General features: G+C 42.5%; 1 protein-coding gene across 3 annotated transcripts in view; it reads left to right on the top strand.

Moving 5' to 3' along the window:
- Positions 1 to 3,786, top strand: part of LOC110492069 (adipolin) — a 29,749-nt gene extending 25,963 nt beyond the window's left edge. For all 3 annotated transcript variants that reach the window (XM_036946974.1, XM_036946973.1, XM_021566061.2), the window contains exon 8: positions 2,422 to 3,786. In XM_036946974.1, the coding sequence (XP_036802869.1) occupies positions 2,422 to 2,520 (99 nt within the window). In that variant the 3' untranslated portion in view covers positions 2,521 to 3,786. The remainder of the gene's footprint in view (positions 1 to 2,421) is intronic.
- Positions 3,787 to 12,894: the final 9,108 nt, after the last annotated feature.

Raw genomic sequence — 12,894 nt, 5'->3', positions numbered from 1 at the left:
TTCTTCCACATGTTTGGTGTGTCTCCCAGGTGGCTTGTGGCAAACTTTAAACAACACTTTTTATGGATATCTTTAAGAAATGGCTTTCTTCTTGCCACTCTTCCATAAAGGCCAGATTTGTGCAATATACGACTGATTGTGTCCTATGGACACAGTCTCCCACCTCAGCTGTAGATCTCTGCAGTTCATCCAGAGTGATCATGGGCCTCTTGGCTGCATCTCTGATCAGTCTTCTCCTTGTATGAGCTGAAAGTTTAGAGGGACGGCCAGGTCTTGGTAGATTTGCAGTGGTCTGATACTCCTTCCATTTCAATATTATCTCTTGCACAGTGCTCCTTGGGATGTTTAAAGCTTGGGAAATCTTTTTGTATCCAAATCCGGCTTTAAACTTCTTCACAACAGTATCTCGGACCTGCCTGGTGTGTTCCTTGTTCTTCATGATGCTCTCTGCGCTTTTGACGGACCGCTGAGACTATCACAGTGCAGGTGCATTCATACGGAGACTTGATTACACACAGGTGGATTGTATTTATCATCATTAGTCATTTAGGTCAACATTGGATCATTCAGAGATCCTCACTGAACTTCTGGAGAGAGTTTGCTGCACTGAAAGTAAAGGGGCTGAATAATTTTGCACTCCCAATTTTTCAGTTTTTGATTTGTTAAAAAAGTTTGAAATATCCAATAAATGTCGTTCCACTTCATGATTGTGTCCCACTTGTTGTTGATTCTTCACAAAAATACAGTTTTATATCTTTATGTTTGAAGCCTGAAATGTGGCAAAAGGTCGCAAAGTTCAAGGGGGCTGAATACTTTCGCAAGGCACTGTATAATGACTATTGTACAGTCATGGCCAAAAGTTTTGAGAATAACACAAATATTAATTTCCGCAAAGTTTACTGCTTCAGTGTCTTTAGATATTTTTGTCAGATGTTACTATGGAATACTGAAGTATATTTACAAGCATTTCATAAGTGTCAAAAGCTTTTATTGACAATTACATGAAGTTGATGCCAAGAGTCAATATTTGCAGTGTTGAACCTTCTTTTTCAAGACCTCTGCACTCCGTCCTGGCATGCTGTCAATTAACTTCTGGACTGATGGTAGTCCATTATTGCATAATCAATGCTTGGAGTTTGTCAGAATTTGTGGGTTTTTGTTTATCCACCCGTCTCTTGAGGATTGACCACAAGTTTTCAATGGGATTAAGGTCTGGGGAGTTTCCTGGCCATGGACCCAAAATATCGATGTTTTGTTCCCCGAGCTCGTCACCAAACTGTTCCTGGATGGTTGGGAGAAGTTGCTATCAGAGGATGTGTTGGTACCATTCTTTATTCATGGCTGTGTTCTTAGGCAAAATTGTGAGTGAGCCCACTCCCTTGGCTGAGAAGCAACCCCACACATGAATGGTCTCAGGATGCTTTACTGTTGGCATGAAACAGGACTGATGGTAGCGCTCACCTTTTCTTCTCCGGACAAGCTTTTTTCTGGATGCCCCAAACAACCAGAAAGAGGATTCATCAGAGAAAATGACTTTACCCTAGTCCCCAGCAGTCCAATCCCTGTACCTTTTGCAGAATATCAGTCTGTCCTTGATGTTTTTCCTGGAGAGAAGTGGCTTCTTTGCTGCCCTTCTTGACACCAGGCCATCCTCCAAAAGTCTTTGCCTCACTGTGCGTGCAGATACGCTCACACCTGCCTGCTGGCATTCCTGAGCAAGCTTTGTACTGAAGGTGCCCCGATCCCGCAGCTGAATCAACTTTAGGAGATGGTCCTGGCACTTGCTGGACTTTCTTGGGCTCCCTGAAGCCTTCTTCACAACAATTGAACCGCTCTCCTTGAGGTTCTGATGATCCGATAAATGGTTGATTTAAGTGCAATCTTACTGGCAGCAATATCCTTGCCTGTGAAGCCCTTTTTTGTGCAAAACAATGATGACGACACGTGTTTCCTTGCAGGCAACCATGGTTGACAGAGGAAGAACAATGATTCCAAGCACCACCCTCCTTTTGAAGCTTCCAGTCTGTTATTCAAACTCAATCAGCATGACAGAGTGATCTCCAGCCTTGTCCTCGTCAACACTCACACCTGTGTTAACAAGAGAATCACTGACATGATGTCAGCTGGTCCTTTTGTGGCAGGGCTGAAATGCAGTGGAAATGTTTTTGTTGTGATTCAGTTAATTTGCATGGCAAAGAGGGACTTTGCAATTAATTGCAATTCATCTGATCACTCTTCATAACATTCTGGAGTATATGCAAATTGCTATAATACAAACTGAGGCAGCAGACTTTGTGAAAATTAATATTTGTGTAATTCTCAAACCTTTTGGCCATGACTGTATAATGAGTTGTATTATCACTATAACAAAACAAATAGTAATCATATTCTTGTATTTAAAATGTTATTGTGTCTCCTCAGGTTGGACAGTACACCTCAATATTTGTGGACAATGGAGCTGGGGCATCCATCATAATACAGAATGGCTCTGACTTCATGGGAATGTTGCTGGGTGTATAGCCTTACGTCCTGGCCTTGGAGCTGGGGGTATACCTTACCTCTTCCCATTGGACACCAGGGCCCTGGCCACGCAAGGCATCTGTATCTAATTGGACTACTAACAGACGCTACTGGCCTATCACCATCCATGGAGGAGAAAGTACCGTTTTGAAAGCTTTAGGGACTGTGTCTCTCCACAGACACCATGAAAGCAAGCACTCCCTTGGGCCAAGAAAGACATTAAGTACATTCCAACAGACAAATCCTAATAGACAAGACTTCAAATCACTCAATGAAATGTTTTTATTTGAAAGGTTTTTTATGTCAATCTATTAATTTGTATGGCAGTAAGTATGTACAGTACATAGACCTGTGAGTGTGTATATACACTGGATGATGCAAAGATGCTCAGATGCATTGTACGAGATGCATGAGAGCAACATTAGTTCCGGTTTTGGGGGTTTCGTCACTGGTTATTTGGACTTATCAGGATTGGGCGAAGGCGGTGCTTAAACTGTTTCGCCTCGAGTGCTTCGTGCGTGTGCCCACATGGATCAGAAGGGGGGGGGGGGGGGGGGGGGGGGGGCTTTGGCTGAGAGTTTCCTTTTGTGAGGGTGGAGACTTCATTTTTGCTGTAACTCTCAATTTCTAACACGTATGAACACAAAAGTTAATCACGCAGCTGACCAAATTTACACAACATTTTACTTCTGGGTTAACAGAGATTAGTTTCTGTCTAGAACTATTTTGTGGGATTCAAATCCAAACTAACCAATTTGGTTAGAGCGTTTAAATGAAATGCGAGTGTGTTGGCCATTCGGTTTTATACCGATGTATTTAATATACAGTGTTTCCAGGTTATGCTTGGTCAAGCAGAAAAGATGTTAAATATTGTTTTATAAAATGCCAGTTGTTTCAGCAAAAGAGACTGATCATGTTATCTATTCAATTAGAAAATACTCACATATAAGATTTGTGTTGTGTATATCTATACGTTTTTTTTCCCCGCCATGTAGTTGATGAACTTTTCTGTAAATTATTATAATATTTAATTAATACACATGGTTAAGAATTGAATTTGGACGTACATGGAGTTTATGTTCAAATGTAACCACAAATGGATATTCATATCTTTTCTCACCCTAGGGATTTATTTACAGGTTATATAAAGTTTCAAGACTAGCACAGATTGGAGTACCATTATGTCTTATACTGATTTACTTTTTAATAACTAATACAGTATGATATATTGTAATGAGATCAAAATTAAACTATGGTCAAATATTATGTTATTTCTGTCTTTACTAAATACACGTTAGTGCTGAAACAAGCTTGCCATTTACACTGAGTGTAAAGATCTTCCAGATATTGAGTTGCCTCCCGTCTTGCCCCCAGAACCACCTCAATTCGCCAGGAGGATGGACTCTACAATGTGCCTAAAGCGTTCCACAGGGATGGGGGGGCCATGTTGACTCCAATGCTTTCTACAGTTGTGTCAAGTTGGCTGGATGTCCTTTGAGTGGTGGACCATTCTTGATACACACGGGAAACTGTTGAGAGTGAAAAAAACCCAGCGGTGTTACAGGTCCTGACACACTCAAACCAGTTCGCCTGGCACCTACTACCATACCCTGTTCAAAGGCACTTAAATATTTTGTCTTGCCCATTCACCATCTGAATGGCACACATACGCATTCCATGTCTCAATTGTCTCTAGGTTTCAAAATCCTTCTTTAACCAGTCTCCTCCCCTTCTTCGACACTGATTGAAGTGAATTTAACAAGTGAGATCAATAAAGGATCATAGGGTTCACCTGGATTCACCTGGTCAGTCTATGTCATGGAAAGAGCAGGTGTTCCTAAAGTTTTGTACACTCAGTGTATATTGGAGAAGACTAAAAGTATCAATAATCAAAGCATTTTACAGAGAGGATTGCAAGCCTTTTTACCACCTCGACCAGTCATATAATGGAGTTATAATGAGGGTATGGATATTTTTTAAATATTTTTTTAAATATCTTGGGTGGTCTGTGTATCACAAGGCCCTAATAAGCAGCTTTTAGCCTCCATTGCACAAATGTCAGTCCAGCCACTTGTACGAGCTTGTTAGCATCAAGTCATGAATGCCTTAATAAGAGAGTTCTGCTCATGGAAGCATTGTTGAGCCCAAAGTGCCATACACTGTACCCACACACACCAAACACAAAGACTTTATCTACACCAGTCAAACTACAACAGTAATCTGCTGATCCAAGGGAAAGCCCTTTAAATTCCATTTCGGCTGCATCTAAAGCCTGGATTTGGACTGTATCAGACCCTTCTACCAGTATTTATACTGCCTGTGTTAATTGTGTTAGACTAACCACTAACCTGTCATTTCTTATACAGGTGAATCTGACATGACTTTTAGTGTGTTTGGGACAGGGATGAAGACTGGATCGGTATACAAATGACTTACCGTATTTAAAATGATGTCATGAGAGGGAGGGGCAATTCCCAAAACTCATACATCTTTTATCTGCCATACCATAGGGTTCCAAGAAATGGGGTAAGAGAAAGGCACCCCATTTCAGCAATAGATGTCCTCTGTATTGCTTGAGAGTTGAATGCCATGCCAGGCACATACTTGAGAGTTTTGATTGTCTTATGTTTTTCTAAAATGTGTTTAAGGACAGCTTTGTGAGCATGCTGCGACTCATTCTCTGTCCTGGCATCTAACATACGCACCCTCACATACACACACACACACACACACGAAATAACCTGCCTGCCAAAGCGGTTGCAAAACCACGTCTTCGACTGAGACTCCCTGACAGGAATTTCCCATCGCCCCATTATCAGCATCAGACGAGCTGAGTGATCGCAATTACATCTGCCCAAATGCTAAGAGCAACCGTTTTTCCTCCTTTTCCACCTCCTATCCTATCCCAGAGAGGAGAGGTTGAGTTTATGAATGGGCCCATTGTGAAATTGTGAGGTTTCTGTCTTTCTGTCTGGCTGTCTGACTGGTTCAGGGTTATGTAAACAAGCCTGTATAGCTTTAATGAGGCTTTAGTTAGCTAGCAGGATTCCTCCCTGTTTAGAAGCGTACTGGGGTCTGTGGGGTGATGGTGTGACGGCTTTAGCAGAGTGCCTCCCATGGTGGGCAGTGATTCACACCAGAAATCTATGGCAGCTCGTGACAATGGTTACCTACTCGTGTGCCAAGTACCAATGCAACATTATCAGTGTTGTGCATCATTGTCTCTGCAAGGAATAAATCAAGACAGGTTTTGTAGAAGCGAAGCACTAATGGGTTGTGTCCCTGTCTTGAAATGGTTCATTTGCATCGAACTGCAAAGTCGTGAGTGGTTTATTTCGGCTTCTTGGCACAGAGGAAAATGATAATGCACATTTCAGTTACTTATTCAGGTCTTATCTGGTGAAGTAGCTTGCCTTTTTAAAACAGGTTGATATTTATTGGGATGTACCCTGTCCTGGAGGCAGAGTCATTTAACTAGGCAAGTCAGTTAAGAAGAAATTCTTATTTTACTGATGGCCTACCCCGGCCAAACCCCGGACGATGCTGGACCAATTGTGCCACGCCCTATGGGACTCCCAATCACAGCTGGTTGTGATACAACCTGGAATCGAACCAAGGCCTGTAGTGACGCCTCTAGCACTGAGATGCATTAACTTAGACCGCTGTGCCACTCGGGAAACCCGTTCACTCGGGAGCCCCCCTATATATCGTCAAAATTCTTGACAACAAACAGTTGCTCTTGGTCTTATTTTAAGGTGAGGGTTAGGGTTAGGCATAATGTTAGCAGTGTGGTTAACGTTAGGGTTTAGGTTAGGGTTAGGTTTATAATACAATTTTATGACTTTTTGACTGTGCAAGCTAGGGACTACTCTGCAGAGCTGCCTCTAGTACATGAATCATCCCAATAAAAGCCAACCTGCTTTTTAGACAGGGTGCTTCCTCTGTTCTCCCTTCATTGTAACAAGCAATGTAGTAAAACATTTTTTCTCCCAATCATACAATACAGATAGGAATTTTTCAAAAACTAGATTGCAGCTGAACAATGCAGAGAGGACGTTGTTTGGATGAGAGGTGGCTTTCTGTCTCGCTCTCCTATTTGTCAGCACTTCCAAACAAGGCTACCTGCAGAGAGCAGAGCAGACAGAGTGTGTGTCCTAAATGTCACCCACTTCTCTACATAGTGCACTACTTTTGACCATGGGCCATGGTAAAGTAGTGCACTGTAAAGGGCATAGGGTTCCATTTGGGACACAGTCAGAGAGACTGTCTCTCCCTTGGAGACGCACGCCAAGCTCCTGTATATTATGTTTTGTGCATGCTTTGAATTTTTTCACAGCAACCCAAGTTTCTCCAAACAGTTACTCAGTCCAAGACCCACTGATACAGGCAGGGTACTCTAAACTACAGGAGGCTGCTGAGGGGAGGACGGCTCATAATAATGTCTGGAACGGTGCAAATGGGATGGCATCAAACACAAGGAAACCATGTGTTTGATGTATTTGATGGAAAACAGAAAGCACAACGCTGCACACTGCTGCTCATGCTCTGAGCTGATATTATTTGTAACAACGTTTCGAACTTTAGGTCTTCATCAGGCATCCATATCCCAGATGGGGGTGAAAGGTCCTATACAATGCCTTGCAAAAGTATTCATCCCCTTTGGCGTTTTTCCTATTTTATTGCATTACAACCTGCAATTTAAATTGATTTTTATTTGGATGGACATACACAAAATAGTCCAAATTGGTGAAGTGAAATGAAAAAAATAACTTGTTTAAAAAAATGCAAAAAAATGCAAAATGTGTATTCACTCCCTTTGCTATGAAGCCCCTAAATAAGATCTGGTGCAACCAATTACCTCCAGAAGTCATATAATTAGTTAAATAAAGTCCCCTGTGCGCAATCTAAGTGTCACATGATCTGACGCATGATCTCAGTATATATTCACCTGTTCTGAAAGGCCCCAGAGTCTGCAACACCACTAAGCAAGAGACACCACCAAGCAAGCGGCACCATGAAGACCAAGGAGTTCTCCAAACAGGTCAGGGACAAAGTTGTGGAGAAGTACAGATCAGGGTTGGGTTCTAAAAAAATATCTGAAACTTTGAACATCCCAAGGAGCACCATTAAATCCATTATTAAAAAATAAAAATAATATCACCACAACAAACCTGCCAAGAGAGGGCCGCTCACCAAAACTCACGGACCAGGCAAGGAGGGTATTAATCAGAGAGGCAACAAAGAGACCAAAGATAACCCTGAAAGAGCTGCAAAGCTCCACAGTGGAGATTGGACTATCTGTCCATAAGACCACTTTAAGCCGTACACTCCACAAAGCTGGGCTTTGTGTAAGAGTGCCCAGAAAAAAAGCTATTGCTTAAAGAAAAAATTAAGCAAACACGTTTGGTGTTCACCAAAAGGCATGTGGGAGACTCCCCAAACATATGAAAGCAGGTACTCTGGTCAGATGAGACTAAAATTGAGCTTTTTGGCCATCAAGGAAAGCTCTATGTCTGGTGCAAACCCAACACCTCCCATCACCCCGAGAACACCATCCCCACAGTGAAGCATGGTGGTGGCAGCATCATGCTGTGGGGATGTGTTTCATCGGCAGGGACTGGGAAACTGATCAGAATTGAAGGAACGATGGATGGCGCTAAAGGGAATTTCTTGAGGGAAACCTGTTTCAGTCTTCCAGAGATTTGAGACTGGGATGAAGGTTCCCCTTCCAGCAGGCCAATTACCCTAAGCATACTGTTAAAGCAACACTCAAGTGATTTAAGGGGAAACATTTAAATGTCTTGGAATGGCCTAGTCAAAGCCCAGACCTCAAACCAACTGAGAATATGTGGTATGACTTAAAGAATGCTGTACACCAACTGAACCCATCCAACTTGAAGGAGCTGGAGCAGATTTGCCTTGAAGAATGGGCAAAAATCCCAGTGGCTAGATGTGCCAAGCCTATAGAGGCATGTCCAAGAGACTTGGAGGGGGGTAGTTATGCACGCTCATGTTTTCTGTTCTTTTGTCTTATTTCCTGTTTGTTTCACAATAAAAAATATCTTGCATCTCCAAAGTGGTATGCATGTTGTGTAAATCAAATGATACAACCCCCCCCAAAATCTATTTTAATTCCAGGTTGTAAGGCAACAAAATAGAAAAAATGCCAAGGGGGGTGAATACTTTTGCAAGCCACTGTATATAGGGGCAGTACTCAGTGACATCACTTCCTGAAACAGGAGGTACAAATAATATTAACAATATTATTTGACATTCAGTGTATCAAAATATATGATCATGCACAAGGAATGTGATCAGTATTTACAGTAATATACAGTACCAATCAAACGTTTGGACAGACCTACTTCAAGTGTTTTTCTTTATTTTTACTATTTTCTACATTATAGAATAATAGTGAAGACATCAAAACTATGAAATAACACATATGGAATCATGTAGTAACCAAAAACTGTCAAACAAATCAAAATACATTTTATTTGAGATTATTCAAAGTAGCCACCCTTTGCCTTGATGACAGCTTTGCACACTCTTGGCATTCTCTCAACCAGCTTCATGAGGTAGTCACCTGGAAGGCATTTCAATTAACAGGTGTGCCTTGTTAAAAGTCAATTTGTGGTATTTATTTCCTTCTAAATGCATTTGAGCCAATCAGTTGTGTTGTGACAAGGTAGGGATGGTATACAGAAGTTAGCCCTATTTGGTAAAAGACTAAGTCCATATTATGTTAAGAACAGCTCAAATAAGCAAAGAGAAATGACAGTCCATCATTACTTTAAGACATGAAGGTCAGTCAATCAGTAAAGTTTCAGGAACTTTGAAAGTTTCTTCAAGTGCAGTTGCATAAACCATCAAGCGCTATGATGAAACGGGCTCTCATGAGGACCGCTACAGGAAAGGAAGAAGCAGAGTTACCTCTGCTGCAGAGGATAAGTTCATTATAGTTAACTGCACCTCAGATTGTAGCTTCACAGAGTTCAAGTAACAAACACATCAACATCAACTGTTCAGAGGAAACTGTGTGAATCAGGCCTTCATGGCCGAATTGCTGCAAAAACACTACTAAAGGACACCATTAATAAGAAGAGACTTGCTTGGGCCAAGAAACATGAGCAATGGACATTAGACCAATGGACATCTGTCCTTTGGTCTGATGAGTCTAGATTGTAGATTGCTGGTTCCAACCACCGTGTCTTTGTGAGACACTGGGTAGGTGAACGGATGATCTCCGCATGTGTGATTCCCAACATGAAGCATGGAGGACAAGGTGTGATGGTGTGGGTGTGCTTTGCTGGTGGCAATTCAAGGCACACTTAACCAGCATGGCTACCACAGCATTCTGCAGCGATACGCCATCCCATCTGGTTTGCGCTTAGTGGGACTATCATTTGTTTTTCAGCAGGACAATGACCCAACACACCTCCAGGCTGTGTAAGGGCTATTTGACCAAGGAGAGTGATAGAGTGCTGCATCAGATGACCTGGCCTCCACAATCACCTGAAATCAACCCAATTGAGATGGTTTGGGATGAGTAGGACCGCAGAGTGAAGGAAAAGCAGCCAACAATTATTCTACAATGTAGAGAATAGTAAAAATACACACAAAAACCCTTGAATGAGTATGTGTGTCCAAACTTTGACTGGTACTGTATATACACACATTATTCAATTAGGATAAAAAAACACAATCATTTTGACATTTTGAAACCACAAAAACTTCAAAGTCAAAAATCTCTTTAAGGCCAAGAGGAGACAGTGTGTTCAGCCTGTGGATCCAGAAAGAATCCCTTTGATGAAGTTTCCTCTCAATGTCCCCTCCCCTGCGTGACATCTTGACCATTTCCATCCCAATGTATCTCAGAGAACTAATAGGATGTCCAGCTTGTACAAAATGAACAGCAACCAGATTTTGTGTCTCACCTGTCCGTATGTTGCTGCGGTGCTCACTGATCTGGGTCTTAAGGCTTCTACGGGTTTTCCCTATGTAATGAGGTATTTGATACCATTCCACTAATTCCACTCCAGCCATTACCACGAGCCTGTCCTCCTCAATTAAGGTGCCACCAGCCTCCTGTGCTCTAAACACAACTGTTGCTATGACACCAGCTTGGTATCTAAGTCCTTTCTCTTGTCTCTCTGTCGGAAAAGAAAGGTGAAAGGAAATGCAATGGAGGGGTCATGTGTGGCATTCCTTAAGCTTTTCTACTATCTTTCTCTTTGGGGAGTCTCTCTCTCTCTCTCTCTCTCTCTCTCTCTCTCTCTCTCTCCCCCGTTACTTCTTTCTTGCTACTTAGTCGGGCGGGCTGGTAAATGATCCCCTAGTCAAAGCTTACATTACAAAGCTTACATTATAACATGCAGCTCAGTGAAGATTGGAAGATTGGAATGAGCAAAGTACACAGCCAGAGAGCAACGCTAGGTTTTTCTATAAATTGTGCTCTAGATGCAGAAGCAGGGGTTGTTTTTCAGACCTGGAGACTCCAGGAAGGCATCCACACCTTGCCAGGAGGACTGAGAGACGTTTTTCTGCTTACAGTACCTAACCCCTCTGTCTGTCCATATCAGTCCATGTAAAGAGTTAGACAGAAAGGTAGAGATTGTTGGTGTACGTGTTGGTCATTTATTTACAGTAACCATAGCTCCTAGATAGATATAGATACCTTGCCTAGGTTACACTTCTCTTTCCAGTCTGTCAAAGAAACCTTCCCAACTAACTGCAAGTTCATTATTATGAATTCTTGTCCTTTGCTTTTGCAAAGGTTTCTGTGGCTTATTAGGGGAAGTACTGGTAATTATATCTGGCCACTCATACCTGCAAAATATTTGCAAATTGCACACTCATCCCCTCCATGATAAAGTCAATTCAAACTGTCCATCCTATCTCTCGTATCTTCATTTAGCAAATCTGTTTTACATCTGCCTTTCTGAGGAAACGTTTTCTTTATGAGCAGACAGCAATAATAGTGTAATTTCCTGTCATTTCAATTCTAAAATTACACAGCTGTCAAGTGCATTTATAGTTTCGTACTTTCTCATACGACTTTCACACACACGCTCCATCCGTGCCTGTTTCTGGCCTTCCCACATCAAATTATCTTCAGTCTCCTTAGATTTTTTTTTCAAATGCAACATGCAATATGTACTAAACAGTGTAAGAACACAAAACAATCTCGAAATCATCCCCATCTGTATTGTGAGACATCACAACAGCGCGACAAAACAAACCATCCGTCCCAGCTCCCAGCTCCCAGTTTCTCCATACTATGGTTCTGGGTAGTGCACAAATTGTGTAAGGACACAAAGCCAAATATATTACAGAAGCACAACAAAACAAGGCCATTTGTCCCCGACTCTCTTACCCCAGGTCGAGACAAGGTTCCTGTCCTGGGTTTAGACTGAAGACGGTGGACAAAGTCATAATGACACAGAGAGTGTCTTTCAGAACATTCCCATAATTATCCTCCTACCCTCCATCTCATCTGTCTGACGTGGATCTGTCACTGACATTGATTGTTTGTCCTGATGCCCACCTCCTTGGGGAGTGGAAAGGGATGGTGGGGGATGTTTGGATCCTCCTAGACTGGAGTCGGAAAGGTTGTATTGAGGAGCCCATGGGAGAGCTAGAGGCCCGTACTGACTGGAGCCATTGGTGAGATTGGTATCGTGTTAATGGGGGCCAAGGCTCCAAGACACATAGCGGGAAAAACCATAAGAGCCAATGGAATGTAGAGCTCCTTGAATCAATGTCAGAATTTCTGAATTAGAGACAATTGCAGACGCAGCACACAGACATGAGACAATGTGCCCTGTTTGGAACCTGGCTGGGCTGAGTTTTTGTTCACCCTCGCTCAGTGTGTGTGTGTGTGTGTGTTTATATGTGCATGCGTGCATGTGTGGTGTACCTGCGTGCCTGGCACCAGCTGATTACCTAATTTGACAGCGCCACTAAGCTATGTCGTAATGAAAAACATGTCAAGCATCTTCACTGGTCTGATTATGACTAGACAGGGAATAGAACTAATGGCACTAAAAAGGCTAAATCTCCCCCTCATTATGTCTCCCCTGACTGATAAGGGATGTAGAGGGGCTAAGGAGTAGAGAAGCTGGGACTGAGACTTGGATAGGGGGTTGGTATTATGTTAGAAGGTAGGGGGGCTGGGGGGCTGGGGGGCTGAGAATAGGGAGTGAGACTGGGGTAGCGGTAGAGAGGGGCTGGGCTGGTGTGGATGGAAGTGTCCTGGTCTGGACCTCTTCTGGACCAATATGAGTTGATAGACTCAGTGATAATCCCTGGACATGAAAAACAGACATGGTAGCATAGGTGCTCCCCCAGCAAACAGGGGATGTCCTAAGGACA

The sequence above is a fragment of the Oncorhynchus mykiss genome, chromosome 16 (genome assembly GCF_013265735.2).
Source record: "Oncorhynchus mykiss isolate Arlee chromosome 16, USDA_OmykA_1.1, whole genome shotgun sequence".
NCBI classification, from domain to species: Eukaryota; Metazoa; Chordata; class Actinopteri; order Salmoniformes; family Salmonidae; genus Oncorhynchus; species Oncorhynchus mykiss.
Note: the sequence above shows the minus strand (reverse complement) of the source record. Positions and strands in the feature narration are given on the sequence as shown.